This window comes from Mytilus galloprovincialis, chromosome 11 (assembly GCF_965363235.1).
Source record: "Mytilus galloprovincialis chromosome 11, xbMytGall1.hap1.1, whole genome shotgun sequence".
Taxonomy (NCBI): domain Eukaryota; kingdom Metazoa; phylum Mollusca; class Bivalvia; order Mytilida; family Mytilidae; genus Mytilus; species Mytilus galloprovincialis.
In genome coordinates this window covers 405,419-433,365 of record NC_134848.1, presented here as the reverse complement: position 1 = coordinate 433,365, position 27,947 = coordinate 405,419, and the positions used below count along the sequence as shown (strand labels likewise).

Here is a 27,947-nt window from a genome sequence, read left to right as displayed (position 1 = left end):
GGAAGGATTATTAGCTGTACATGCCTTCCTGACATGGTTCATCTGACCTTGACCTCATTTTCTTGGTTCATTGGTCAATGTTTAGTTTTCTTGGTTACTGTTAAGGTTATGTTACAGTTGTAATAATGCTTTATGTTTATGACTATCAACATAATATCAATGATTAGTAAAGAAGGCGAGACATTTCAGCGTTTGCACTCTTGTTTTTGTTTCTTTCTCTAACTTTAGTGTGCCTCAACCAAGTGTTATGAAACTTATAGACAATGCTCATTGCAAGAAAACACTGATCAAATTTGAATTATGGTGGCGTCAGTTATACCATTGGAGAGTTATGTCCTTAACAAATGTAAAAATTGCTGATTTTTTTTCTCTGACTTAAGTGTGCCTCAACCAAATTTTATAAAACTGTAATACACAATACTTTCAACCACAAAACCAAGATCAAGTTTGGATTTTGGTGTCGTCTTTTTTACTGCTCTAGGGTTATAACCCTTTACAAATGGAACCAGGTGCTCCGCTGGGCGCAGCTTTATACGACCGCAGAGGTCGAAACCAGAACAGTTGGGGTAAGTATGGACACAACATTTAAGCTTGATACAGCTCTGCATTTAGATTGTGAAGTTTTGACACAAAAAAAATGTCAAGTCCTTACAAATATATTGTGCAACATTGTGCAATTAAAGATTTCTTCATCAAACATTTCAAAAATTTGGAATTTGAGAAATTTGGGGAAAAAAATTGAAAACTACAACCACCCCCTTTTTGGCAATTAGTCCAAAACCTGATTTTTCTTTATATATGATTTATAAGTAGTGTAGGTAAGGTAAATCCGAACATACACAACAGTGAATGTTGAATGTTTTTGAGTTACCTCCCTTTTTGCTTTTAAATTGTCTTAATTGTCCATTGACCAAAAACCTTATTTCCCCCCTTTTTGCCCCTAATTCCAAAACATCTTGAGCCATAATCCCCGAAAGTCAATACTAACCATTCCTTCATGGTATGGAAACTTGTGGTATAATTTCAAAGAGATTCATACACTTAAACACAAGTTATTGTTTGAAAACTACAAAAATGCTTATTTTGGGCCCCTTTTAGGCCCCTAATTCCTAAGCCTTTAGGACCATAACCCCCAAAATCAATCCAAACTTTTTACCTGTGGTATTAAAAATAGTGGTACAATTTCAGAGTAATTGAAATACTATAACACAAGTTGATATCCTGAAAGTAGAAAAATACTCATTTCAAAACGGTTTGGACAATTATCCCCAAAATCAATCCCAAGCTTCCTTTTGAGGTATTGAACCTTTTTTTTTTATCAAATTTCATAGAGATCCATTCTCTTAAAGTAAAGTTATTGTCCGGACACCAAATGTGTCTTCGGACGACTCAGACGCAGACGACGACATCATACCATTATACGAACGCAAATTTTTTTTATGGACGCAGATTTTTTCGTTCCCTTCCCGTTCTTTTATAACTTAAGATTGCCTCAACTAAATGTGTAGGAATGTATACACAATGCTTATTAACCCAAAACTGAGATGAAGTACAAATTTTGGTAGCGTCATTTTACAGTTCTGGAGTTGTGACCCTTTATAACGTTAAATACTAGCTGGGGCATCATTTATGTCCCATGGACAATTCCCTATTAATTGATCGCATTGATTTAAGTTTACTTTCTTATTTTAAAAAAAGAGGTGTGTTATTTTTTGCAAATGAACCAATGCTATCCATAAGAGTTCAAAGGAGAAAGATATATTAACAACTATATATATAGGTCACCATACGGTCGTCAACAATGAGAAAAACTCATACCATTTAGTAAGCTATAAAAAGGCCCTGATATGAAACATGTGGAACAATCCAAACTTGAAAGCTAACGTGTCAATTAGTATAAACAAAACAGTTTACTAAAAACAAACATGAAGGACTTAAATCAATAAAACAAAATATTCTAAAATCACAGGCCCTTGACATGACACGGGCACAAAAAAAATTAACAGAGTTGTCTGTATATTTTGTTATTTTAGATCTACAGTTTAAGGTCGCAATAGAAAATATCAAAATTTGAAATGACAAACATGAAAAAAAGTGATTTTTGATAATTGCTGAAGAGAGAATGGTTTAGTTTAAAACATCAAAGCTGGGATTCAATACAGATTTGAAATAGTACGTGACGTCTATAACCTATTTGAAATAATTAACTACAGTTGCAAACTTTTCAGTGGTGCTATGCAGGACTTTGATTATTCTAAGTGAATGTATGGAATCAAAAAGGATCCAAGTTTTTATTGTTTTTGGTTTAACAATTTTAATTTACACCAGCGGGCAAAATGGCTTGAGTCATTGGAAAAATATGAAAACATTTTTTCTCCCATTCTTTTCCTAGCTCGACAAACTACTTCATCCGGCTCATACGTTTCAAACTCACTACTCGAGTAATCAAATATTGAAACTGATCCATTATACGGTACTTTCAAAATACTACTTTGTATTTTTTTCTGTGTTAACGGTCCCTTGAATGCATAGTGGGCAATCTCGCACTTGATATATTTTTCTTTACGTTTGATGACGTCAAGAACCACTGAACAGTGTAGAAGTGTGTAATATCTATACAAAATTATGTCCCCTTTGTGTATGTCGCCTTTTTCTTTAACTTTCTTTGTTGTTACACTAAGCATTTTCTTATTCCTTTCGAAGCACGTTTCGCACAGCATGCCATGGTCGTATTCGACCTTGTTTCTTAAAATTTCGTTACTAAGACCGCGTAATCTGTTTTGTACCAGTATTTTGAAAACAACTGTCGCCTTTCTTATTTGAATGCTGAGCCTTCTTCCAGTTACGCACCAAGATGCAAAATGTTCGCAATTATTATCAATAACATTGTACCGAAATTCATGTTGATCACCATTTAATGATTCAGTTGCCCTTTTGACTACTTCGTCGGGACTTTTCGGTTTTATTCTTCCCCAATATTTACAAATCCTTACTGTTTTTAAATCAACTGTTTCAGTTTTGCGTTTTAATTTGACAATTCGTTCTCTACCACGAAAACTGTCCCTAATGGCCCCCCTGTTTGTCTGATGAATCAATTCTAAACTAATCTGTAAACAGTTATCATCCTCTGGTTCATTTACTTTCACTACAATTGCATGATGGTCATAAAAACTCCTTAAAATAATTATATGGTCTCCTTTTCTGATTTCCTTCCAGTTTTTAACTGGTACTGGTTTTATACAATCCATACAACTTTTACCAACCTCACTCTCATCATTTGATATCGATTGTAAAGATGTTTGTAAATATTTCGAGTCTGTATTATCATCATCAGAAACACCAAAAGACGGTCGGTCTCTATTTGCTTCTGTTCCATCAACATTTTTTGTTTCTAGTAAATAGTTGTTTTCGTTTTCCACGACGATTGATTCTGAAGTTGATTCAAAATTTCTGTTGAATGGATAGTTTTCCGTCTCATTGTCCTTTTCTGTAATATCAGCAATGCCTTAATCATTCAGTTGTTTCTTTTTTGAATCATTTCTTGTGAATGTATAAACTTCCTTATCACTTATTGCGTCTAAAGCCAATGGTTTCACCTTTCTCCTACTCGTAGGTGTGTTTTCCTTTGCCCAAAAAGCAACAGTTATATGTGATGGGGGTCTTTGCATCATCGGAGAATCTTCTAACTTTGAAATGTCTGTTGTTGGATCAAAAACATTTGAATCGCCTGGGTCCGCTTTAATATTTTTACTCACTTTTTGTTTGTCATATTTTTTGTTTTTATGATCAGCATCGTCATTCGATACAGTTTTAATATCAGTAGCTTCATATATCTCCCCAGTTCTTTGTTGTTGATTTTCGTTTTCCTTTAAGATCACAGATTCAGATTCATCGTTTATACTATAGATAAATACGTTTTCGTCTTGCTGATTTTCAGTGTCAGTAACGTTTTGACCCAAAAGCTTTAAATGTGTTTCGTCATTTACAGTGTCAGTAACGTTTTGACCCAAAGGCTTTAAATGTGTTTCGTCATTTACAGTGTCAGTAACGTTTTGACCCAAAGGTTTTAAATGTGTTTCGTCATTTACAGTGTCAGTAACGTTTTGACCCAAAGGCTTTAAATGTGTTTTGTCATTTACAGTGTCAGTAACGTTTTGACCCAAAGGCTTTAAATGTGTTTCATCATTTACAGTGTCAGTAACGTTTTGACCCAAAGGCTTTAAATGTGTTTTGTCATTTACAGTGTCAGTAACGTTTTGACCCAAAGGCTTTAAATGTGTTTCATCATTTACAGTGTCAGTAACGTTTTGACCCAAAGGCTTTAAATGTGTTTCATCATTTACAGTGTCAGTAACGTTTTGACCCAAAGGCTTTAAATGTGTTTCATCATTTACAGTGTCAGTAACGTTTTGACCCAAAGGCTTTAAGTGTGTTTCGTCATTTACAGTGTCAGTAATGTTTTGACCCAAAGGCTTTAAATGTGTTTCGTCATTTACAGTTTCTAAATGTTCACCATTAAAGTCTTTCCGATGTATAGCCGCTTGGCGATTGCTGTAAGTGTCTTTTTCTTTGTTGACATCATCGATAGCGTCTTTCGAAAGACTTTCACTATTACCAGTTCCTTCCTTCTGGTAAATTTTTCCAGAGGTATCTTCAAGTAAATTGTTATCATCCATGACGTCCTCCATTTTAATTCCATGTCGTACTTCGTTTTGGTGTCTCCTCTGTAGCGTTTTTACCGTTCATTTTCATTGGTTGTAAAACAGTTCAATATTTCATATTTCCACTGAAATAGAAAAAAAACCTGTTTGATGTTTTATGTAAGTATCTTATTAAGGATGTTTCATAATAATAAGCTTTTTAAAAAAATTGTTAAAACAATTAGAGTATTCGTGTTCTTGTTTTTGAAATGTAAGCCATTGGAAATTTGGAGTGAAATAATTCGATCTAGATTTCCAGTCATACAACATTGACACATTTTTGCTTTCAAAAACTCTGAAAACATAAAAGCAATTAGAAAGATTTTCAAAATGACTCTTTACACTATATGTTTACAAACGATGGAAATAAACGTTAGCTTTAGCGGGAATTATTTTTAAGGCCACCTCATTCATAAAACAAGAGGCTCTCAGAGAGACAGCAAACCAGATTATCCTGCAGAGGTCAAACCCTGAACAGTTGAGCAAGTATGGACACAACATTTAAGCTAAAAACAGCTCTGAATTTGGATTGTAATTGAATATTTGATGCAGCATGGGTTTATGACATAGAACAAATGTGTTCAAAGAACTGAAAATTTGAAATTAAACATTTACCTATTATGGTCCAATATTAAAAAGTCTACGTACATTACTAGAGTCAGCATATCAAAGAACCCCAATATTTCATTTTTTAATGAAATACTTCTAGGTTAAACCATTTCTGTTCAAATGGAAATAAATCAAACTTGAATTTCCATGACGAGATTAACCAATAATGTAAATCTAAAATTAAATGTGATTTCACCATAGACTCTAAAATTAGATATGACTTGAAGAGATATGATGCTATATTTATTTTCAAATTATAATCAAATACAGATATTGTTTTCTAATAAATCCGTTACTTCGATTATAATTGGGTACTTAGTGTAGAAATCTAAATCAAAATTTATATATATAGCTGATAGTTCCCAATATTTTTTCTTTCATTTGTAGCATATTAATATAGATCTACAACTTATCTTTTCTTAATTTTAACTTTTTAACTTATAAAAAATGGATAATTATCCAATTAATTTTCATATCTGGAGCCCCAAACAGGATCAAGTAAAACTTACCAACTGTGGTAGCTGAGGAAAATGAACCACAAAGTATAACTTAGCAATAGTAGTCGTTGATAAAAATGTGCCACGAGGTATAACTTATCAATTGTGGTCACTGATGAAAATGTGCCACAAGGTATAACTTATCAATTGTGGTCGCTGATGAAAACGTGGAACAAGGTATAACTTATTAATTCTGGTCGGTAGGTAAAATGTGCCTCTAGGTATAACTTATCAACTGTGGTAACTGAGGAAAAAGAGCCACAGAGTATAACTTAGCAAAAGTTGTCGCTGAGGAAAATGTGCCACAAGCTATAACTTATCAATTGTGGTCTTGGAAAATGTGCTTTATGATATAACTTATCAATTGTGGTCGTGAAAAACGTGCCACAATGTAGTACTTACCAATTGTGGTTGCATAAATGTGCCACTAAGTTTAAATTATCAGTTGTGGTCGCGGAAAATGTGCCACAAGACTTAATTTAAAATGTGCCACGCAAGGCATTATTTTTTTTAAGTATGATCGCTGAAGAAAATGTGTCACAAGATATATCTTATCAATAGTGATCGCTCAGTAAGATGTGCCACACTGTACATTTTTTTAAATTGTGATTACCGAGTAAATTGTGCAATGTTTCTGAAAGAGTAAACCAGTATGAACCATGGAAACAAATATCAAGAAACTCTGGTTTGTAGTTGCAAAAAAATAGATGACACAAATATGTTACGGGTAGACGTACGAACTGACGGATGGACATAGGTAACATACATATTCCTACTTTGAAGATATGATGCAATTGTATGTTCTCATTGCTCAATTTATATCCCAAATAAACTATATATTAGAACACATAAAATGAATGCAGGTAGGTTGACAATATTAAAAAGTATATTCACAAATAGCCTACATCTGTCGACATGGTCGATACCTTTTAGCATTGCACAAGGTCATGTTTTTCTCTGACTGTTTATGATGTCTTTAACTAAATCCATTGGATGTTGGATGTGTACGGATTGTTAATTTAGTCATAGATGCATGATTTTTTATGAGTTGTTAGTAGCTTTTACCTAGATGTCAGTTAACTGCGAATACTCTCAGATCTGTTCCTATTTTCTTTTTGTTGTTGGGATGTACAAGTACCCGGCCACGTCCAATTGTATATTTGTCCATCTGATTTTTATAGTTCGTTCGTATGTTGTACTGTTATACATAAAGGCAACAGTAGTATATCGCTGTTCAGGTTAGGGGGAGGGTTGGGATCCCGCTAACAGGTTTAACCCCGCCACATTATGTATGTATGTGACTGTCCCAAGTCAGGAGCCTGTAATTCGGTGGTTGTCGTTTGTTTATGTGTTACATATTTGTTTTTCGTTCATTTTTATTATATAAATAAGGCCGTTAGTTTTCTCGTTTGAATTGTTTTACATTGTCATTTCGGTGCCTTTTGTAGCTGACAATGCGGTATGGGCTTTGCTCATTGTTTAAGCCCGTACGGTGACCTATAGTTGTTAATTTCTGTGTCATTTTGGTCTCTTGTGGAAAGTTGTCTCATTAGCAATCATACCACATCTTCTTTTTTATACAATCCATTTCTAACCATAGATGTGTTGATTTAAAAAATCCATATCGGATAAATGAAATTATTTTAAAAAAAATACGTGTGTAGGCCCATATCAGGTAAATCATTAAAGTGTTCTACAAAAGACGTGTTTAGGTAATATATTATGAACGTGGTTAAATCTAACATCAATGTTATCCAAAGTTTATTGACTAATTGAACGTAATGTATGTCTGCCTGTGTGTAGTGACAACTGCAAATTATACCTTTTCCATCGGATTTCTTATGATTAAGAAATACCAGGCCTTAGAATATGTATAAAGTGCCTAGAAAATCAAAACGATGTTAGAGTATATTTGATTCGTAATATCCCAGGGGCGGATTTAGGCGGGGGCGTGGCGGGCGTGCGCCCCCCTAAAATTTGCAAAGCATGGGTTGTCCGCACGTAATAAGTATCCGAAGAGACGACGAAAGCTAGCCTAATGTCGTCGCATTCAATCTGTTTTAACATTCAAACAAGTATTACTATATAAAACAGTAATTTAACGTGATTACTAATCAACTGACATATTGTTTATTTAAGTTCTATAAACATGTTACACTTCAAAGGAAGGTGTCAAACGCGGTACTGCGTTTGGTGACAAATATCATAGGCTTTCAGCAGTTAGAATAAAACAATTGTGACATTGTAGTTGCAGTTTTAATAAACAATTTTTTTGATAATCAAAGTTCAAAAACATCCCTACATCACTTTCTCACGAAGAAGGTGGAAGTGCCATATCCGCTATTTGGATTATTTCACCATGGCACGACCAAGAAAGCAGTCTAAGTTAGATTCTTTCTTAAGGAAAGATAAAGATTATGGTTCAAGCGAGAGGTTAGTTTGTTAATTTGACTCATTATTTAATATCTCTGTGACAATATATGATTCTCACTTGCAACATATAAATTTTGCCGAAGCATGCATAAACGGTCAAGGACCAAACCCGTAGGTACTACAGTATTACATGGGATCCAAAGAAAATAAGCACAATTTTTTAAGGATCTAATTTTGATTTTGGTGGTTAGCGGCCAATTTTTTTTTACAGAATTGAAAAGTCTAGCACGACCTCCGAAAATAGAACAAAAATAAAAACACGTATTATGAATTGACAAATAAATTGTACCATTAATAATTTTCGTTTTCAAAATCTTATATTGGTCAGATGAAAAATCGTCATTTGCTTCGTCTCACTTTGCGTCTGTCGGTCTGCCTGTCTATCTGTCAACTCTTCACATTATGGTTAATGTAGATTGTCATTAAAATTATGCGGTTTTAGATTGAAACTTTAATTTCTCGCTCATTTTACCACAAATGTTTCTCGCCACACTTCGCTTGGCAAGATATCTATCTACATTGCACCAACTCTAGAAGAATATTTCAATAACTTTGATTATTTCAACCTCAAATTTTTTTTATTCTGCGCCCCCACTAACGTCTAATCCTGTATCCGCCCCTGTATCCTCCCCGGCGCCGGGGCTGGAACCTGTACTTTATTTGCTAACTTCTACGACAACACCGCCTAGCATTGCGCAGAGACCTTATCCCCTCCTCTAACTCTAGCTTATTAAAATAAGCTTTCGTTTCGGGAGGTGTTACCTTCTTGTAGGGATTAAACAAGGATATCTGATACAATACACGAAGTATTTATTTTTAGTGTACAGAAATGATCAAGGTATAATTTGCAGTTGTCACTACACACAGGCAGACATATGCATATATTTATTTACAGTGATTGTATGCTTCTAAAAATAGATTAGCATCCTGCAATTATACTGAAGAGATGAGTAGATGATCATTTCTGTACACTAAAAATAAATACTTCGTGTATTGTATCAGAGATCCTTGTTTAATTCCTACAAGAAGGTAACACCTCCCGAAACGAAAGCTTATTCTAATAAGCTAGAGTTAGAGGAGGGGATAAGGTCTCTGCGCAATGCTAGGCGGTGTTGTCGTAGAAGTTAGAAAATAAAGTACAGGTTCCAGCCCTCAGTTCCAGCCCCGGCGCCGGGGAGGAAGTTACGAATCAAATCTACTCTAACATCGTTAGGTTGATTTTCTAGGCACTTTATATATATATATATATAATATGAACGTAGTTTTCAATTTAGACTCGTTTATATTTTTTCGTTTGGGCTTGTATCATATTTTCCCCTTCGGTTTACCCCCCAAGGGTGACTGGGGAATAGAAATATGGTCACTTGGTCTTCTTCCGACCGGCAGTAAAACGCTTGCTGAAGTGGGGCGTCCGTTTGGCTGTGCGGGATGTATCAAGTTCGCAGTCACGTCCGTCAGAAGGGGACGTTAAATCCGATGCCTCGTGTAAAGAGAGTGCCACGCTCTTTGCACGTTAAGAACCCTTGCAACAACTCTTTGAGGGGTCCGTAGGTGGCCTGTTGCAAGGCAAAATTTCTGTCCCTATCCAATATACCCTCATTTTTCAGTGGCAGTCCAAACTTCCCCGACCATCATCCTAGATGGCCTCTATTACAACAACCTACCTATTGTATTTATTGTGAACTTGTTCTCTTCCTGAATATGCACGAAATATTTGCCACTGGACGTTAAGCAACCAACAATCAATCAATCAATCAATCCCCTTCGGTTTATATGATCCGTTCATCCTATATTGACTCTTAAAATTCAAGAGTTTATCTAAAAATGAGGGTACTTTTTATATGGCCTTCCAAATACCGTTTCGATCCCTAACATCACTGAAGAGACATTTATTGTCGAAATTCGGATCTGGTGTACTAAAATATTGACACCATATGTTTGTGGCATAACATCGTGGCCACAAGTTAATTTTTTTTCTGTTTAGTATAAAATTTACATTAAGATCCATTTTGTTACATCTTGTGATCAATCTTATTTGGCAATCGCCAATGGAAGTCAGCAGGGTTAAAGAACATCAGGTGTTCGACCTGTTAGTCAAATGCGTTTTGTTTAAATATACTTTTTGACTTTTTTGGTCTTTTGGAAAATGTTGTTTGTGCTGTTTTTAGACCCTTCTACAGGGAAATTTGTTTTACATGCACACGTATAAAAATTGCGGGTTTTATCCAACGCAATCATAGGTTTGAACGTAGTTTTCAATTTAGACTCGTATATTGAAGTAATTCAACTGAAAGTTAAAAACAAACATATCGATGTGGTATTCACATAGACACAAGTTTAACTGAAGTATGGGGTTTTCCTATATAACAAGATAATATTATTTGTTAATGTGTATGTGATCAATATGGGTCAACCACATAATATATTAAATACCACAAACACAAACAAATAAACAACCGTTATCATGGTAATACCAGGTAAATAACAAAGGGCTATAAAAACTGACAAAACCAAACTCTATACATTAATCAAACTGAAAAACATATTACATTATAAAAATCTGGTCTGAAAACCAACCGGTTTTTGTTTAAACAACGAACATTAATTAAAATAGATCATTTGCGTATTTAAATATTTCGGGGTTTTCCTCCTCGTAATAGTTGAACTTGTTTTTATTGTTTTATTTGAAATTGAGACAAGGTTAAAAAGAATAGTAGATGATTTAAGTAGACCTGAGAAGTAGACACAAGTCCATTAATATCAGAGAGTAAAGGGAAAACATATGGAAATATATAGATTGTAAAACTTAGAATATCAGAGAGGCATGTAAAGGGAAAACATGTGGAAATATATAGATTGTAAAACTTAGAATATCATTAATTTCAGAGAAAGGACAAGAATTATTTACATTGTTTTCATTTATGTGTGATTGTAATTGTAACCTGTGATATGTATATACAAAGTGTGGAGATAATAAAGATAAAAAAACATACATTGTAAAAATACAACAGGACTGATCTGAACAAACATTTCCTCCTGTCTTAACATTACAAACAAAGAAAATAATGGTACAGAGAGGCTGTAGAATAGCACTCTCAGTCATATCTATTATACTATATGTACAGAGAGGCTGTAGAATAGCACTCTCAGTCATATATATTATACTATATGTACAGAGAGGCTGTAGAATAGCACTCTCAGTCATATCTATTATACCGTATGTACAGAGAGGCTGTAGAATAGCACTCTCAGTCATATCTATTATACCGTATGTACAGAGAGGCTGTAGAATAGCACTCTCAGTCTTATCTATTATACTGTATTTTATACCGATCTCTTTATGACTTGAAGATGTTTAGTATCTGTAAACAATAATACATTTAAATGAAAGCAAGGCGCATTAATTCCACAAAATGTAAATTAACTGAAAGAAAGATTAAAAAATCTTACCTATTCACTTCCTGGATAATTCAGAACGATCTCTTTCACTAGATATACATACTTATGCCTTTGATAACTTGTCCCACAAACTGACGTATTCTACTCGTTATTTTACAAACCGGTATTCTTTCATAACGACAATCATTGGGAAAGTCCTATATGAATCATGTTACTAAACGTGCTAAATATACTCTCATTATATTATATCGATTTCGGATAGACAGTGAGTTTCTCAACTATCTTTAATTTTCTGTGTTGTTTTGAACGACATATTCATAAACAACGACATAAACAATCAAAATACTTTTAACAGGATGTGAAGGTTATGTTTTCATAATTTGCATAATTTGTAACATAACGAAGAGTTGCCGATGTTACGGTGTCTTTTAAGTTTTATGCTTAGGGAAATTAAAGCTTCTGCTTCTTCGTCATCTTTTAATAAATCTCATGCACAGTTTTATTATATTGTTCTTTGTGTTTTCTGTAATGAAAACACTGTGAAGATTATACTAATTGTAAGTCAGGTAAGTGTAATACAGATTTGGTAGGGTTTTTTTTTCTTTATTTTGCAGTCACCTCCTTCATTTAAATAACAGTTGTAATTTCATTTTCTTTATATCCCCTTTTAATAAGGCGTTCATAAAGCATTTTTGTTTGCAAATCTTCTGGATCGTTCGTATGTACATCTCCTAAAGTGAAACATGTCTTCTTTAATTACAGATTAATCAACAGTAAAATATATTGCCCCTCCCCCTTATCTCGGTCAATGTCAAATTGTGAACTTGTCCCTAAAATTGCTTAAATATAACTTGACATGGGAGAAGTTCTTATATGAAAGCCTCGTCAGCGCATTTTCTTCTTCTTTTTTATAGCCTCAAACAAAAGCTAAGGCCCCACCAGGATTCTTTTAATTTAAATAAGCTACAACATGAAAAGCGTGTTGTTTTTTTGGTGATCGTCCTATTAGCTACAGTCGTTGCTAAAAAAAAAAAGGACGGAAACTCCGACAACGACAACATAAGTTTAAAGTCTAACAAGCATTTAAATAAGTTTAGTAAGTATTTCAACTTCTTTAATCAGCATTTTAATTAGTTTAACAAGTATTCTTCTTCTTCTTCTTCTTCTTCTTCTTCTTCTTCTTCTTCTTCTTCTTCTTCTTCTTCTTCTTCTTCTTCTTCTTCTTCTTCTCATGTGTGTAACACAGCCAGGCGTGCGGTATTATAGTTTACAAATCTGGCTACTCTTTTCTGCACTTGTCCAATTGCCCGACTTTATCTTAGTCTGTTTTGTGGGTCTGATCAAGTTCCGTGCATACATATCCAACTGAAGGTCTTACTCTTGTTGAATATGCTGCAGCAGCATTAAAGTCCAGATTACTATTCCAAAATGTAATCGATAAGGGCAGCACATTGGTTAGTAGTGTGTTTTTTATATATATTTAGACCCTTCTACAACGAAATTTGTTTTACATGCACACGTATAAAAATTGCTGTTTTTATCCAACGCAATATAGGTTTGATTTTATAGTTTTCAATTTATACTTGTTTATATTTTTTCGTTTGGGCTTGTATCATATTTCCCCTCCGGTTATATGATCCGTTCGTCCTATATTGACTCTTAAATTCCGTTTCGATTTCTAACATCACTGAAGAGACATTTATTGTCGAAATCCGGATCTGATGTACAAAAGAAATATTGACACCTTATGTTTGTGGCATAATATCTTGGCCACAAGTTTATTGTTTTCTGTTTATTATTAAATTTATATTAAGATCCATTTTGTTACATCTTGTGAACAATTTTATTTGACAATCGCCAGGTGTTATACCTGCTGTCAATACTAGTGAGGGTTTATCTGAAATTTCAAATATTGACATCAAGCATGCACGAAAGAGTGCCCTTTCTGACCAGCAGACACTACCTGGTGCCTTGACAAAAAAATCTCAAATCCTAGAGTAAATGCTCTCTCCCAAGAGAATACTTGAGTAGAAACCAGGTTCAATTATTTTGCAACTGCAACTTTAAATGCTTCTGAAGTCCCAGTGAGTGATATGAGTGTGAGAGATATAGTGCGTAATTTAGCATTGATCGGAGGGAAAGGTTTTGTGCATTGTCAGTGTACAGGGATGATTCCAATATATAGTTTAGGGCCGCTTAGCGGCCCTTAAATCTGCCAGCGGCTCCAAAAAATGTTTGTGAATATAAATTCCCAATTCAGGAAAATAAAATAAAAATCGGTATTTCCGGAAAAGTTTCAGTCACCGATTACGGCAACTATAATTTGTCATAGTTTGTCGTCAAAACGTAGTAAAATCCGGATAAGAATGCTGTCTATGATCGCATTTTATTAACAACAATTTAATTATGTCAACATTGAACTTGAGGTAAACAATTTTAGCAGCCGGATTCAATTGAATAAAATGTTATGGGAGTATTTGAATTCGCAAAAGTGCATCGCTCAGCATTGCAAACATGCTTTTTGTCAAAATTGGTGTCAAAGCAGACCTCGGCAAAGAACAAATTCAAATTTTGATACAACATTGATGAATAAATTTTAATGGGTGCCGATCTTATAAAAGCAGATCGCCCAGCAGAGCCGGTTATGTAACCTGATTAAAACTTGTTTTGAAAAAGAAATTATTTTATATTTTGCTCTATTTCCTCAAAAGACAAAAGTTTGCGCGTTTTGGAATATAATGTTAATGATAGACCATTCATGAAATGAGACCCAGCGGTTTTTTTCAGTGGTTAATACGGCATGCCATTTTGCTATTCAATCTAACTTCAAGATATCTCATAAACTTTATAAGATATCTTATATAATAGTTCATTAGATATCTTATATAGTTTGTAAGATATCTTATATAGTTTGTAAGATATCTTATAAAGTTTATAAGATATCTTACATAGTTCATGAGATATGTTATAAAGTTTATGAGATATCTTTTATAGTTTATAAGATATCTCATATAGTTTTCTTTATCATATATCTTATAAACTATATGATATATATTATGAACTATATATAAGATATCTTATATAAAGTATATTATAAGATATCTTATATAAAGTATATTATAAGATATCTTATATAAAGTATATTATAAGATATCTTATATAAAGTATATTATAAGGGACGACATCAAAAGATCAATGTAAGATAAAAAACTTAATTCAAATAGTTTGGGGGTGGGGGGTTGAACTGCTGCAAGATTTGGTTATCCGACATTGATTTTTACATATATCCATATGGGTCAATCAATTTTTCCCAAATTAAGTTAATAGGGGGGTAGGGGGGTCAGTGAAAAAACTATTTGAATTAAGTTTTTTATCCTTCATTGAACTTTTGATGTCGTCCCTAAGATATCTTATAATCGATATTAGATATCTTCTTTATTATATAAGATATATATTTATATAAGATATCTTATAAAAAAGATTATTTAAGATATCTTATATATCATATTAGATATATTATTAGAGACATCGCATAGAAATTATAAGATAATTCATATAATATATCTTATATAATTTTCTTAAGATGATATCCAATAAACTATATAAGATATCTTGTATAAAAAAATTTGATAAGATATTTCATATACTTAGGCCACGGTTTTTTTATTTGTTGGTTTACGGATCCGCCGACCCGATTTTGCCGATTTTCAGAATAAAAATAAAATTGACTTTTCATGCTGTTTTATTCCCGCCGACCCTTATCAATGCATTATCCCTGAAAAATAATTAAAATTTTCTTTTTTTTATGAAATGAAATGCATTAATCATTAACAAAGTTGATGACACTTTCTGTTGTGAAAAAAACTTCCAATTTACGTTTCTAAAAATAGACAAGTCAATTATAACTGACCTTGAAATGTCTTTTGCGCAAATAATTTTGCGGAACGAAACCTGTTTTTAAAACCAATTACAAAATAAGTTCGTTTCCCTAATTTGTCATCAGTCCGTATGATGCATCATCTGAGAGAAATAGACTTGTCCAAACGTGGACAGGTGGAATAAGAGACATATAATACATATGTCTCTGGTGGAATACATCAATTAAAGTACTGAATATTAACAAATCATTTGAATTTTTCTTGTTTCATAGATAATAAAAATTTGTAAGGGTTCCGCGGAACCCAGTGTCTCGCCTATTTTTGCTGTAAATTGCAGGCTCAACAAAAATGAGGAAAAAAATCAATAAAAATATTTCTCTTGTTACTATTTTATGATTGTAAGAAAATCTAAGTCCATTTAAAAGTAAATTACAGAAAAAACAGAGTAATCTTTTTACAAACTTTACTTCTGGATACAATCTTATGATCATAAATAAGCTTCTGTCCAAGTTTGGTACAAACCTAGGATAGTTTAAAAAAGTTATTAAATTTTTAATAACTTTAACCACAGAGTGAATGTAATGGTTCCCCGCAGAAAAACTAAGTCCATTTAAAAGTAAAATATGGAAAAAATGGATTTATTTATTTACAAAATTTACTTCTGGATACTATCTTATGATCATAAACAAGCTTCTGTCCAAGTTTGGTACAAACCCAGGATAGTTGGAGAAAGTTATTAAAATACTAAAAACTTTAACCACAGAGTGAATGTTTTGTTTCCCCGCAGAAAAAACTAAGTCCATTTATAGTAAAATACGGAAAAAATGGAATTTTATTTTTACAAAATTTACTTCTGGATACTATCTTATGATCATAAACAAGCTTCTGTCAAAGTTTGGTAGAAATCCAGTATAGTTTAAGAAAGTTATTAAAATTTCAAAAACTTTAACCACAGAGTGAATATTTGTTGACGCCGCCGACGCCGCAGACGACGACGGAATGTAGGATCGCTTAGCCTCGCTTTTTCGACTAAAGTCGACGCTCGACTAAAATATCGATCATTGGGATAAACACCGGATTGCATGACAACTGATTAACCCGATATTGTCGTTTTTCCAGTGGACGAGTCTATTACGTTTTTCGACACGTGTGTTGAAACTTATTTTTGTACGACGTTTTTACATTTTTTTTCTTTATCAGTTTTTTGTGATTGAAGATCATTATATACTAAGTTTTCTGGAATTGATTGAGAGCTACGCGAATCTGTTTTTCTTGTTTGTGAAATGACAATTTTTAGTATTGTCTTTTTCTGTGCAACCCCCCTTTTTTACAGAAAGGTATTAAACGATGTCATGCGATGTTCATGATCACTGATCAATAATAAATAATCGAACTAAATGTTAAGAAATGATAACAAAACAGCATCTAAGACAAACATTTTGTTAGTAAGGTGAAATATATATTTATTTTTTCATATTTTTCTGTTTTGAAAGATATTTTTTTTCTTTTTTTTTCCGACCGACCGACCCGACTTTTTTATGGGAAAAATCCGTAAACCAACAAATTAAAAAACCGTGGCCTTAATGAGATATCTTATAAACTTTAGAAGATATCTTATAAAGTATATAAGATATCTTATAAGTATATAAGATATATTATATATTTAATAAGATATCTTATAGTTTTTAAACTTTATAAGATATCTTATTAAATATATAAGATATCTCATATAATATAAGAAAGCTTTAAAAAATTAAATCATATAAGATATCTCATATATCAAATTAGATATCTTATAAAAATCTTATATGTTATATAAGATATCTCATATATTATGAAATAATTTGAGATAATTTGAAATTCGAATAAATAGCTAAACTGCTTGCCATAGGTTTATGTTAGCTGGTATATATGCCTTGTTTACCAAAGTTAAGATGATAGTGCATAATGGTATTCATGTATTACAAGAGGGACGAAAGATACCAAAGGGACAGTCAAACTCATAAATCTAAAACAAACTGACAACGCTATGGCTAAAAATGAAAAAGACAAACAGAAACACAATAGCAAAAATGACACAACATAAAAAACTAAAGAATAAACACGAACCCCACCAAAAACCAGGAGTGATCTCAGGTGCTCCGGAAGGGAAAGCAGATCCTGCTCCACATGTGGCACCCTTCGTGTTGCTTATGTGATTACAAATCTGGTAAATAGTCTAATTCGGTAGTTCACATTCATGAAAAGGAAGGGGATTGTAGTTACGACGTAAGGAACATATCCGATATCATTTGTGAAACGGTTATTCCATAACGGTCAACCAACTCGTGATGGCGTCCGTAAAATTTACGAAGGAATGATTTCAACTTCACCATTTGGAACTCTTGGTTTAATAGCTTCCTTGTGAGCAGTAACCCTCTATCAAGAAAATCATGATAGGAAATGCAAGCACGGGAATATCGTATCAATTGGGAGATATATACCCCGTATGCAAGTGCTGCTGGAATGTTGCTACTTAGAAATGGAAAGTTCACAATTGGAAAGCTGAAATCATGTCTTTTGTCGTAAAGTTTTGTTTTCAACCGACCCTCATTGTCAATTTCTAGATGTAAGTCAAGATATGAAGCCGACTTAACTGTATCTGTAGTATCCTTTATCTCCAATTCGATGGGATAGATGCGTTCCACATAGTCACCAAATTTTGAATTGTTTAGTGAAAGAACGTCATCTATATAGCGGAAAGTAGAGTTAAAGGATATTGCTAACTCCTTTTTCTGTTTTCCTAAGAAGTTCCTGCATGAAGTCAGCCTCATAATAATAAAGAAACAAGTCGGCAATTAGAGGGGCACAGTTTGTTCCCATTGGGATGCCGACAGTCTGTTGAAAAACACGTCTTCCGAACGTTACAAATATGTTGTCAATCAAGAAATCAAGCATCTTGATAATATCGGTTTCAGAGAACTTTTTGTTTGCAACTTCCCTGGTCTGAATCCAATAACTTCTTCAATCAGTGTACAGGTGAAACTTAAAATACATTTTCCGTTTTTATAGGCCAGGAAAATGATATTATTTCGTTTTAGATTGTATGCATAAAAAAATCCCAATTGGGGTAAAAATTCCCAATTTGATGCAGTCAAGGGACCCATTTGAAAACACCTGGAATCATCCCTGGTGTAAGAAAGGCAGTTGTAAGTCTTGTATGTGTAAATGAAAAAGAACTAAATGTGTGTGCATCTCAAGTGTCGCATGTCTCCGTCTTGAAGCAACAAGTAAAAAACACTTATTTCTAAAATGTATGAGAATGTAGTATTTTATGCATGCTGTAGATAATCCAATTTCTTTTGCTTTAGATTATTGTTAGATTTATTATTCAATCAATTTCAACCATACGTCGTGTATATTCTGCTTTGTTATCATTTTTAAATTTTGTACAGGTTAAAAGCATTTTTAAGCAACATTTTGTACAAGTTATAACATGTACGAAGTACTTTTGTACGTGTTGTAACTTGTAATTTAGCATTGTTCAAATTATAACATGTACAATATGTTTGTACATGTTATATCCTGTACAAAATTGCAACTTTTACAAGACATATTTAAAATATGTACAATGCCAAAATACAAGTTATAACATGTACAAAAGTACTTCGTACATGTTTTAACCTGTACAAAAATAAAGCAGAATATACATTCACGATTGAAATTTATCAAATAATAAAAAAAAACCAATACTATAGTAATCAAATGCAAAAGGAGGGGCATTATTTTCAGCATGCATGGAATACTACATTTTCATACTATATAGAAACAAGTTTTTTTGACTTGTTGTTACAAGACAGAGACATGTGATACCTTTGAGTTGCACAAAAATTTAATTCTTATACATTTACACCTACCAAACTTACAACTGCCTTTCTTACACTGACAATGCACCACACTTTGCCCTCCACTTTATTACATCTTACGCACCATCTCTCACATTCTTATCACTCATCGAGACTTCAGCATGTTCAGACACATTTAAAGTTGCATTTGCAAGAAATTGAACCTGGTTTCTACTCAAGTATCCCTTTATTTGTCCAATTAAGTCTTTGATTCCAATTTTATAGCCGTCATGTTCATTCACATTCATCACCACACCTGTTATGTTTTATTTTCTCATTTGGCAGGGCCAATATCAATGGCCGGAATAGGAATGATAACGTTATCACCTTGGTACAGAATAGGTAATCTAGTTTTTGAGTTTTTGTCAAGGCATCAGCTTGTACATGTACCTGCTGTGCAGAAAGGGCCCTCTTTCGTGCATACTTGATGTCAATAATTTAAATTTCAGACAAAACCTCACTGGTATTGACAGCAGGACTATCACCACCAGAAAGCGCCCTATTTTGAGGAAGTATACCAGGAGATGTCATACATAGTGATACTTCCTAACCAACCAGTGTTAGCATCACTTCATTCAATTACCATTTCTAACTGAAGTTTGTTCATTGTTGTCTGCTAAATCATGACCATTCAACATGTTATATCCTATACAAAATCGCAACTTGTACACGATATATATATATAAATTATGAAATGAAACCAACGTTCATATCGGTGTCATTATAAAAAAAACCATGCAAAACTATGTTATTTACAATCACTGGGTCGATGCCACTGCTGGTGGAAATTTATTTCCCCGAGGGTATCACAAGCCCAGTAGTCAGTACTTTTTGTGCTGATAATGAACTGTCATTGATATAGTTATATTTATAAATTTACTGTTTTCAATTTTTTGAATTTTTTGAAATACTAAGGCTTTTCTACCTCAGGCATAGATTACCTTAGCTGTATTTGGCAAAACTTTTAGGAATTTTGGTCCTCAATGCTCTTCAACTTCGTACTTTATTTAACCTTTTTAACTTTTTAAGATTCGAACGTCACTGATGAGTAATTTGTAGAAGAATCGCGCGTATGGCGTATATACTAAATTTAGTCCTGGTATCTATCATGAGTTTATTTATTGGTATGTTTCAGTCAAAGGACATGAAAATATATCAAAATGTATCAAAATAACACTTTCATATGTTAGATATGAATGTTTTGTGATACACTATATACAGTTTACAGTATGAAATGTTATAAAAACATCCTAAATGTTTTCTTAAGCCCTTGGATATAGCCAGAATCAACTGTTATTTTTTACTATAAATCCTTTCAGACCTGAAATAGGACTATTATGTATACAATTTGTTATTAGGATTTATCACTTTTTATTGCAGTTTGATACATACAATTTTGGTTTTGATGATCTGGGAGGTGTATGTTGGTTTTTATACTAAAATATTTCAACAAAAGGAAAAGTCTCATTTTTAAAGTCATTGGTGTAACCAAAAGACAAATTGGTAGTGTAAGCGTTATCTATATCTGAAGATTTCAGCAGTTGCAATAGTTTCTCCCTTAGCAATGTTACCTGTAAGCATGTTATGCAAAAGAAAACAATATTTATGTTGAAAATTTTGTGAAAAAATCTTAAAAGTAGGTAAAAGCTATATCATAATTGAAAACAGTGTCCATGGTGTGCCCTTATAAAATCCTTTTTTGAAAACATTTCCTGAACTTTGAATTATAAATTATATTGACTATAGAAACATGCACCAGTAACAACATATAGAATAGGGGAATGGAGCACTTATTTCGTAACTAAATCTTGAAATACGCATTAAATCATTGGTGTTACTGTCAATGGTGATCCCATTTTGATAAAATAACACCATTGACCAGTTTAGTAACACCACTGACTATATCATGACAATCAGTATTGTTTTGTGTTTTTTTCATGCTTAACAAGCGGAACATCATATTATTTATGAAAAAGAATACTTATTTAACAATGTTTTAACAATATCATGTATGACATATACAAAGTTCTCACAAACTGATGTATGATGGTAACACCAATGACACTATTTAGTAACACTATTGACATTTTTAGTTATTGATGTTATGCTATATAATTTGAGATATTTTATCCTAAGAAGTATTTTTTTCATCTTTTTCTTTTGCTCGGTGTTTGTGGCTTTGTGTTCATGCAGTACTTAATAAAGGTAAAATCTGAAAGTTGATGTCAATGGTGATACTTTTGTGTCATTGGAGTTACTGAAGGGTCAATGGTGTTACTATATAAAAAAGCGACACTTTTTTAATTGTTATTCATATTGTTTGTAAAGTGTTTTAGATCGTATACGAAGGATTATGTATATTATTATCATTTAATCTTATATAATTCACATATATTCAGTTTAAATGTATTTTTTTTAGTATTTACAACGGCCATAATTAGAACAGCCAGCTTTTTTACAACAATAAATTCCGAAATTTTTGTTTGACTATAATGCACAGCTATATGAATAATGTCAATAAGTCGTAATTTAAACCTTAACAACAAATTGGAACAGTTGTTTGGTGTTGAACAATAATGTTTAGTACCTAAATGTATGCTTTAAATTGGTAATACCATTGTTTGACCTAAAATTGAAGGCCAAAATCGGTCCTTACCATGCTTACCGGACCTATTCCTTTGAACCAACCACAGCTTTATTAAAAAAATTACAACATTTGCAGTAAAATTTACCACTTTTTGGATAATTCACTCAGATGTAACCATATTCTATAGATATTTGTATAAAATGTACACTAAACCTGCCATCGGTCAACTGATAGATTTTCCCCAAATTACTGTAAATTTGACACCCTTTTTTTCAGGTGATATTATTTAACAAGCATAAAAAGGTCGACATTAACCTGAAAAGCCAACAAAACCTTTAAACAGCGTTAATAAAAATTAAGGGATAGTGTTACGATAATGTTGTCAGGTCATATACAGATTCATATCACTTATAGGGTATTTGCATCGGAAATAAACACATTTATTCTAAAACAAGATGTTGGCATGATACGGGTTATGTTCTCATCATATATTTTATTATAATATAATACAAAACCCCTAACGGGAGGGATTGTACTTGATATTCATGCATATGACGAAGACATAATCTTTCTGGTCTGGAGCTGACATGTCAGTAACTGCTAGCAGTCCTTTATTGATTTATGTATCATTATGTAGCAATTCCTGTTCTAACAGTTTAATTTATTATTATGTAAGATGTCTTTCTTTTTAATACGTTTGGGTTAAATTACATTCAAATATAAATTACATTTTAATGGGGTACCGTCCGCTATTTTATTTATCTGAACGGTGGATAATTTATTTAATTTCAACGGTATGTATCTTTAGCTGCAAATGTTGTAATTTTTTTAATAAAGCTGTGGTTGGTTCAAAGGAGTAGGTCCGGTAAGCATGGTAAGGACCGATTTTGGCCTCAAATATCAGGTTCATCAGACGAAAGATTTTGACCACTTTTTAAACACTTAAGTGTCTATTTCATTTAAATCAATTAGTTTATGTGAAAGATTTTAACTGATTTATTCATTAGTGGCCGCATCCGTGTTCATCCTCAACCTTTATATATATGTTATGTATTATCATAAAATACAACTTTCGTTTCAATATTAAGGATGAACACGAATGCGGCCCGCCACTTTCGTTTTACACGGAAACCGTCTAAATTTTAACTAAAATGCTAGAATTGTGAAGATTTCAGTAATTTAGCATGACTTAATTGTGCTAGTACCCGATATATGTGCATTGTATTGTCAAAAACAGACCATAGTTATGTAGCAGAAGCATTCTACTGTCCAATAAATAACTAAAAGTTTATATTTTAACAATTTTGTAAAACTGCTATATTTTGGGGCCAAAAAGGGTCTTACTGGACCTAATCCTTTACCTCTTATACAATTGGATGTTAAACACGAACGTAAAATCATCGGTTTATAATCTGTTTATGTTTTACGAATGATGTCCAATTGTACCGATGATAAAATTTAGTAAATGTTTTGACTAGTTTGTGATATTGAAAACCTTGGTGTATTTTTTTTCTTCAGTAATACACAAAGTTCTCTCGCTTAAATCTAATTCGTTATTATATATATATATTTTTATTTTTATACCCCCCCCCCCTTTTTTCCTTCCCAGGTCCACCTTTTTTCTTCACCATGTGACACTTTTTTAACCTCCTCAGTAGTATTGCTTACAAATAGCATCGATTTATTCAACTAAAATCGAATATAATCCAGCCATTTAAATCATAGTTCAATATGACACGTTTGTTTACTCTTTACGCACATGGTTTTGTTTATTTACATTTTAGGACAAAATTTTGTCACGTGATACACGCCTCCTTACAACTTCCGCTAATGAACGATAACTTTTGCAACGTAGGAATGCACAGATTCGTCAAAACTGTTTCGTCGTGACAATGAAGAAGATTGCAACACTTAAAAAGATTGAAATTCCATGGCACAATCTATAAACTTTATCATGGACCTCCAGGTTGGTTCAAATACGAAAGCTGAACAATAATATTGCGTAATGGCTAATCCTAAATTATGCTTCATTTATCTCTTGGGCACACACCACCTGAGAAGTGAACACAGTTTGCCATAAACTATTACTTTGAAGGAAAAAAAGAATTCACTATTTCAAATATGGATATCTTGTTGCACTATATGTTAAAATAAAGGAAAGTACTGATCTTGTAGACTATTTCAGTATTTGTAAAATAAAAAAAAGACTAACCAAATAAAAAACAACTGAGCAGGAAGAAATAAATAAAGGCACTGACTAGGGTTACATGGAAATGTAACAATAATATAAAAAAAATATTGTAACATTGGAGACTAATTGCAGGAATCCAGGGTTTTTAATTACGAATGCAACAATAATATTTGGGCTGAAAAACACGAAATCCTGAGGTCACGTATTTAAATAAATTTACATCACAAAATTCGAAAAAAGAATTCCCGGATCCCAACAGGGTCAATCCTATGCTCCCGAGCTTAAAACACCCAATCTCTAATTCCTGTTAAAGGTCCTATCCCCCCTCTTTAATGAATACAGGAACATATTTTCAATTAACATGTTTAATTAAAATTGAGAATGGGAATGTGCCAAAAAGACAACAACCCGACCATAGAAAAAAACAACAGCAGAAGGTCACCAACAGGTCTTCAACATTTTAAATGTAGCGAGAAGTTCCACGCACCCGGAGGCGTCCTTCAGCTGTCCCCTAAACAAATATATACTAGTTCAGTGATAATGAACGCCTTACTAATTTCCAAATTGTACACAAGAAACTAAAATTAAAATAATACAAGACTATCAAAGGTCAGAGGCTCCTGACTTGGGACAGGCGCAACATACTTAACATATGCACACTGTGTAAATTGTAAATAAACTTGAAATTGTAATGTTTGATATTTAAATATTGCATACATACATGACATACAATATTTAAAATTTTTATTTACAATGACAGTTTCTACACATCCAGTATGTTGTTTTTTTTAGCATGTTTAAGTCCAACACATTTTTGGTAAAACCACTCTTAAGCAGCCTTAACAAACCAGTGATACAGCAAATGTGCATGCTCTTTATAGCAATTCCATTCTGCACTTTCCCTTTTTGAAGTTAAAGAAACTTTCAATGTCTGCTATGCTTCAGGTGAAAAATATTTTTTTTACTCTTGCAATGTTTATATTTTCGCCCAATTTTTTGTTGGACATGTTGGAAACATGTGAGGTTGTTAAAAAACAAGTCAATCGTGTATTCATTTTCAGAGTCCAGATATTTTGTGATCGTAATTTCGTTCTAAAATAATGCATGTAATGTATTCGTCAATAGTGCCATTGTATTAAACTATAGTAGTTTCTTTAACAACATCAAAACAATCAAAATTTCTTGAATAATAATGTAATTATTACTATTATTATCTCATACATGTATACATGACATATTGAAGAATTAAACAACAAAACTATAGAAGGTTTTAAAAGTTTAACAAAGCTAGCGTACATTGCAGTCTTTAATGTTACAATAACGCAATGTAACGGTATTATTGTTACATTCGTAATTTATCGGTTCCTTACCCATCCCTGCCTTCCGGCAATAAGTCTCTAATCACTAATTAGTGTAACAATAACTTTTATATCACTTTAATACATTTCCATGTAACCGTAGCCAGTGCCATAAATAAAACGTTCTATAAAAGTAAAAGTAAAACCAAAGAATTCTATAGCAATAGTGACCTTTTACTTCTCTTAAGCACTGGTACAAAATAGTGTGCCATGACAGAAACATGAGGATAGATTTTCATGTATGATGGCTCTGTTTCTCTAAGGTATCTCCAGATAAGTGATTAGTCTGTATTTGTGTGATTTACAGAGGTAATCAGAAAACACAGCAAGAACTGAACTCACATAGCACATTCACAAAATGCTTTTTACTTTGATTTGGCATAGCTTAAAACAATCAAATTTTCAGATTTAAAGCAGTCTTTTAGAAAAATGTATGAATTTATTTAAAAGTTTTAAATAGAAATTATACTGTTTACAGCAGCAGCTCATTTGACAAGCCCCTCTATGGGTCATGTACCCTGTGAGAAGCTAGCATTCTGTTATCTGACATTGTATCTATGTGCAGATTTTCCTGAAATTGAAGTATTTAATCACTCATTTTTGGTCCATTCTCGATAATACCATATAGCATGTATAGCAGGTTATTTTTGTGGGTGTAAAATTTCCATTTTTATGAACATATGCAACATGTGCAATAAGGTATACAAATTATTTTGAAGGAATCAAAACTTATATCTAGACTTTACATTGCATGCATTGGTACAGTTAACAGGGATGATTCCAGTTGTTTTCAAATGGGTCCCTTGAACAACGAATTGGGAATTTTTATCCCAATTGGGAATTTCTCTATGCATAAAATCTAAGACAAAATAATATAATTTTCCTGTAAAAACGGAAAATGTATATTAAGTTCCACCTGTACACTGATTTAAGAAGTTGTGACATACTGTAGTAAAAAAACTCGTATTTAATGCTTCCTCAACAAATGTCATGAATGTACATGTATGCAATGTAATGTAAACTAATGTGTTTTTCTGTATACCTTTGTCCAACTTAGGTGATACCAGAATAAAATGATATATAAAAAAACAAGTTTTCATCAAATTATACATGTATCTGCTGGGTGATCTGCTTTTACGAGATCGGTGCCTATTAAAATTTATTCATCAATGACAATGTTATATCAAAATTTGAATTTGATCTTAGCCGAGGTCTGCTCTGGCACCCATTTTGACAAAAAGATCATGTTTTTGATCAACCTGCTGGGCGATCTACTTTTACAATGATCAAATACTTCCATAACATTTTAATCAATTGAATCCGGCTGCTAAACTAGTTTACCACATGACTAAAGTCAAAATATAGGACACTTCATAAACATCTAAACTTTGCCTATATTTTTCAACCTATAATGAATAAAGTCCTAAACTTTTCCACAAATACCGATTTTTATTGTCGAGCCTGCAACTTTTTTTGCAGAAAGCTCGACATAGGGATAGTGATCCGGCTACAGCGGCGGCGGCGGTGTTAGCTCACTTCTTAAAAGCTTTATATTTTAGAAGGTGGAAGACCTGGATGCTTCATACTTTGTATAGATGCCTCATGTTACGAAGTTTCCGTCAGTCACATGTCCAATGTCCTTGACTTCATTTTCATGGTTCAGTGACCACTTGAAAAAAAAGTTCAGATTTTTTGTAATGTTGAATTCTCTCTTATTATAAGTAATAGGATAACTATATTTGATATGTGCGTACCTTGTAAGGTCCTCATGTCTGTCAGACAGTTTTCACTTGACCTCAACCTCATTTCATGGATCAGTGAACAAGGTTAAGTTTTGGTTACTATAAGCAATAGCGCTAGTATATTTGGTGTATGGAAGGACTGTAAGGTGTACATGTCCAACTGGCAGGTGTCATCTGACCTTGACCTCATTTTCATGGTTCAGTGGTTATAGTTAAATTTTTGTGTTTTGGTCTGTTTTTTTCATACTATATGCAATAGGTCTACTATATTTGTTGTATGGAATGATTGTAAGGTGTACATGTCTAACGGGCAGATGTCATGAGACCTTGACCTCATTTTCATGGTTCAGTGGTCAAAGTTAAGTTTTTGAGTTTTGGTCTTTTTATCTAATACTATATGCCATAGGTCAACTATATTTGGTGTATGGAAATATTTTATGATTTTTATGTCAGTAGCGCAGGTTTCTTTTGACTGTGACCTCATTTTCACGGTTCATTGCACAGTGTTAAGTTTTTGTGTTTTGGTCTATTTTTCTTAAACTATAAGTAATAGGTCAACTATATATGTTGTATAGAAGCATTGTTAGCTGCACATGTCTGCCTGGCATGGTTCATCTGACCTTGACCTCATTTTCATGGTTCATTGGTCTTTGTTTAGTTATCTTGGTT

The 27,947-nt window shown here is 32.9% G+C and overlaps 1 protein-coding gene and 1 long non-coding RNA gene across 2 annotated transcripts in view; one reads left to right on the top strand and one right to left on the bottom strand.

The window, feature by feature from the left end:
- Nucleotides 1–2,277: 2,277 nt before the first annotated feature.
- LOC143051486 (uncharacterized) lies at nucleotides 2,278–11,956 on the bottom strand. The gene is made up of 2 exons (XR_012970807.1): nucleotides 11,690–11,956; nucleotides 2,278–4,786 (listed from the first exon to the last, which is right to left on the bottom strand). It is a non-coding gene; the product is annotated as an uncharacterized LOC143051486 (long non-coding RNA).
- An 11,845-nt stretch (nucleotides 11,957–23,801) lies between these two features.
- The window catches only part of LOC143051484 (uncharacterized), a 42,962-nt gene continuing 38,816 nt past the window's right edge, over nucleotides 23,802–27,947 (top strand). Inside the window, exon 1 of the mRNA XM_076224349.1 lies at nucleotides 23,802–23,953. Within this exon, the coding sequence (XP_076080464.1) occupies nucleotides 23,918–23,953 (36 nt within the window). The 5' untranslated portion in view covers nucleotides 23,802–23,917. The remainder of the gene's footprint in view (nucleotides 23,954–27,947) is intronic.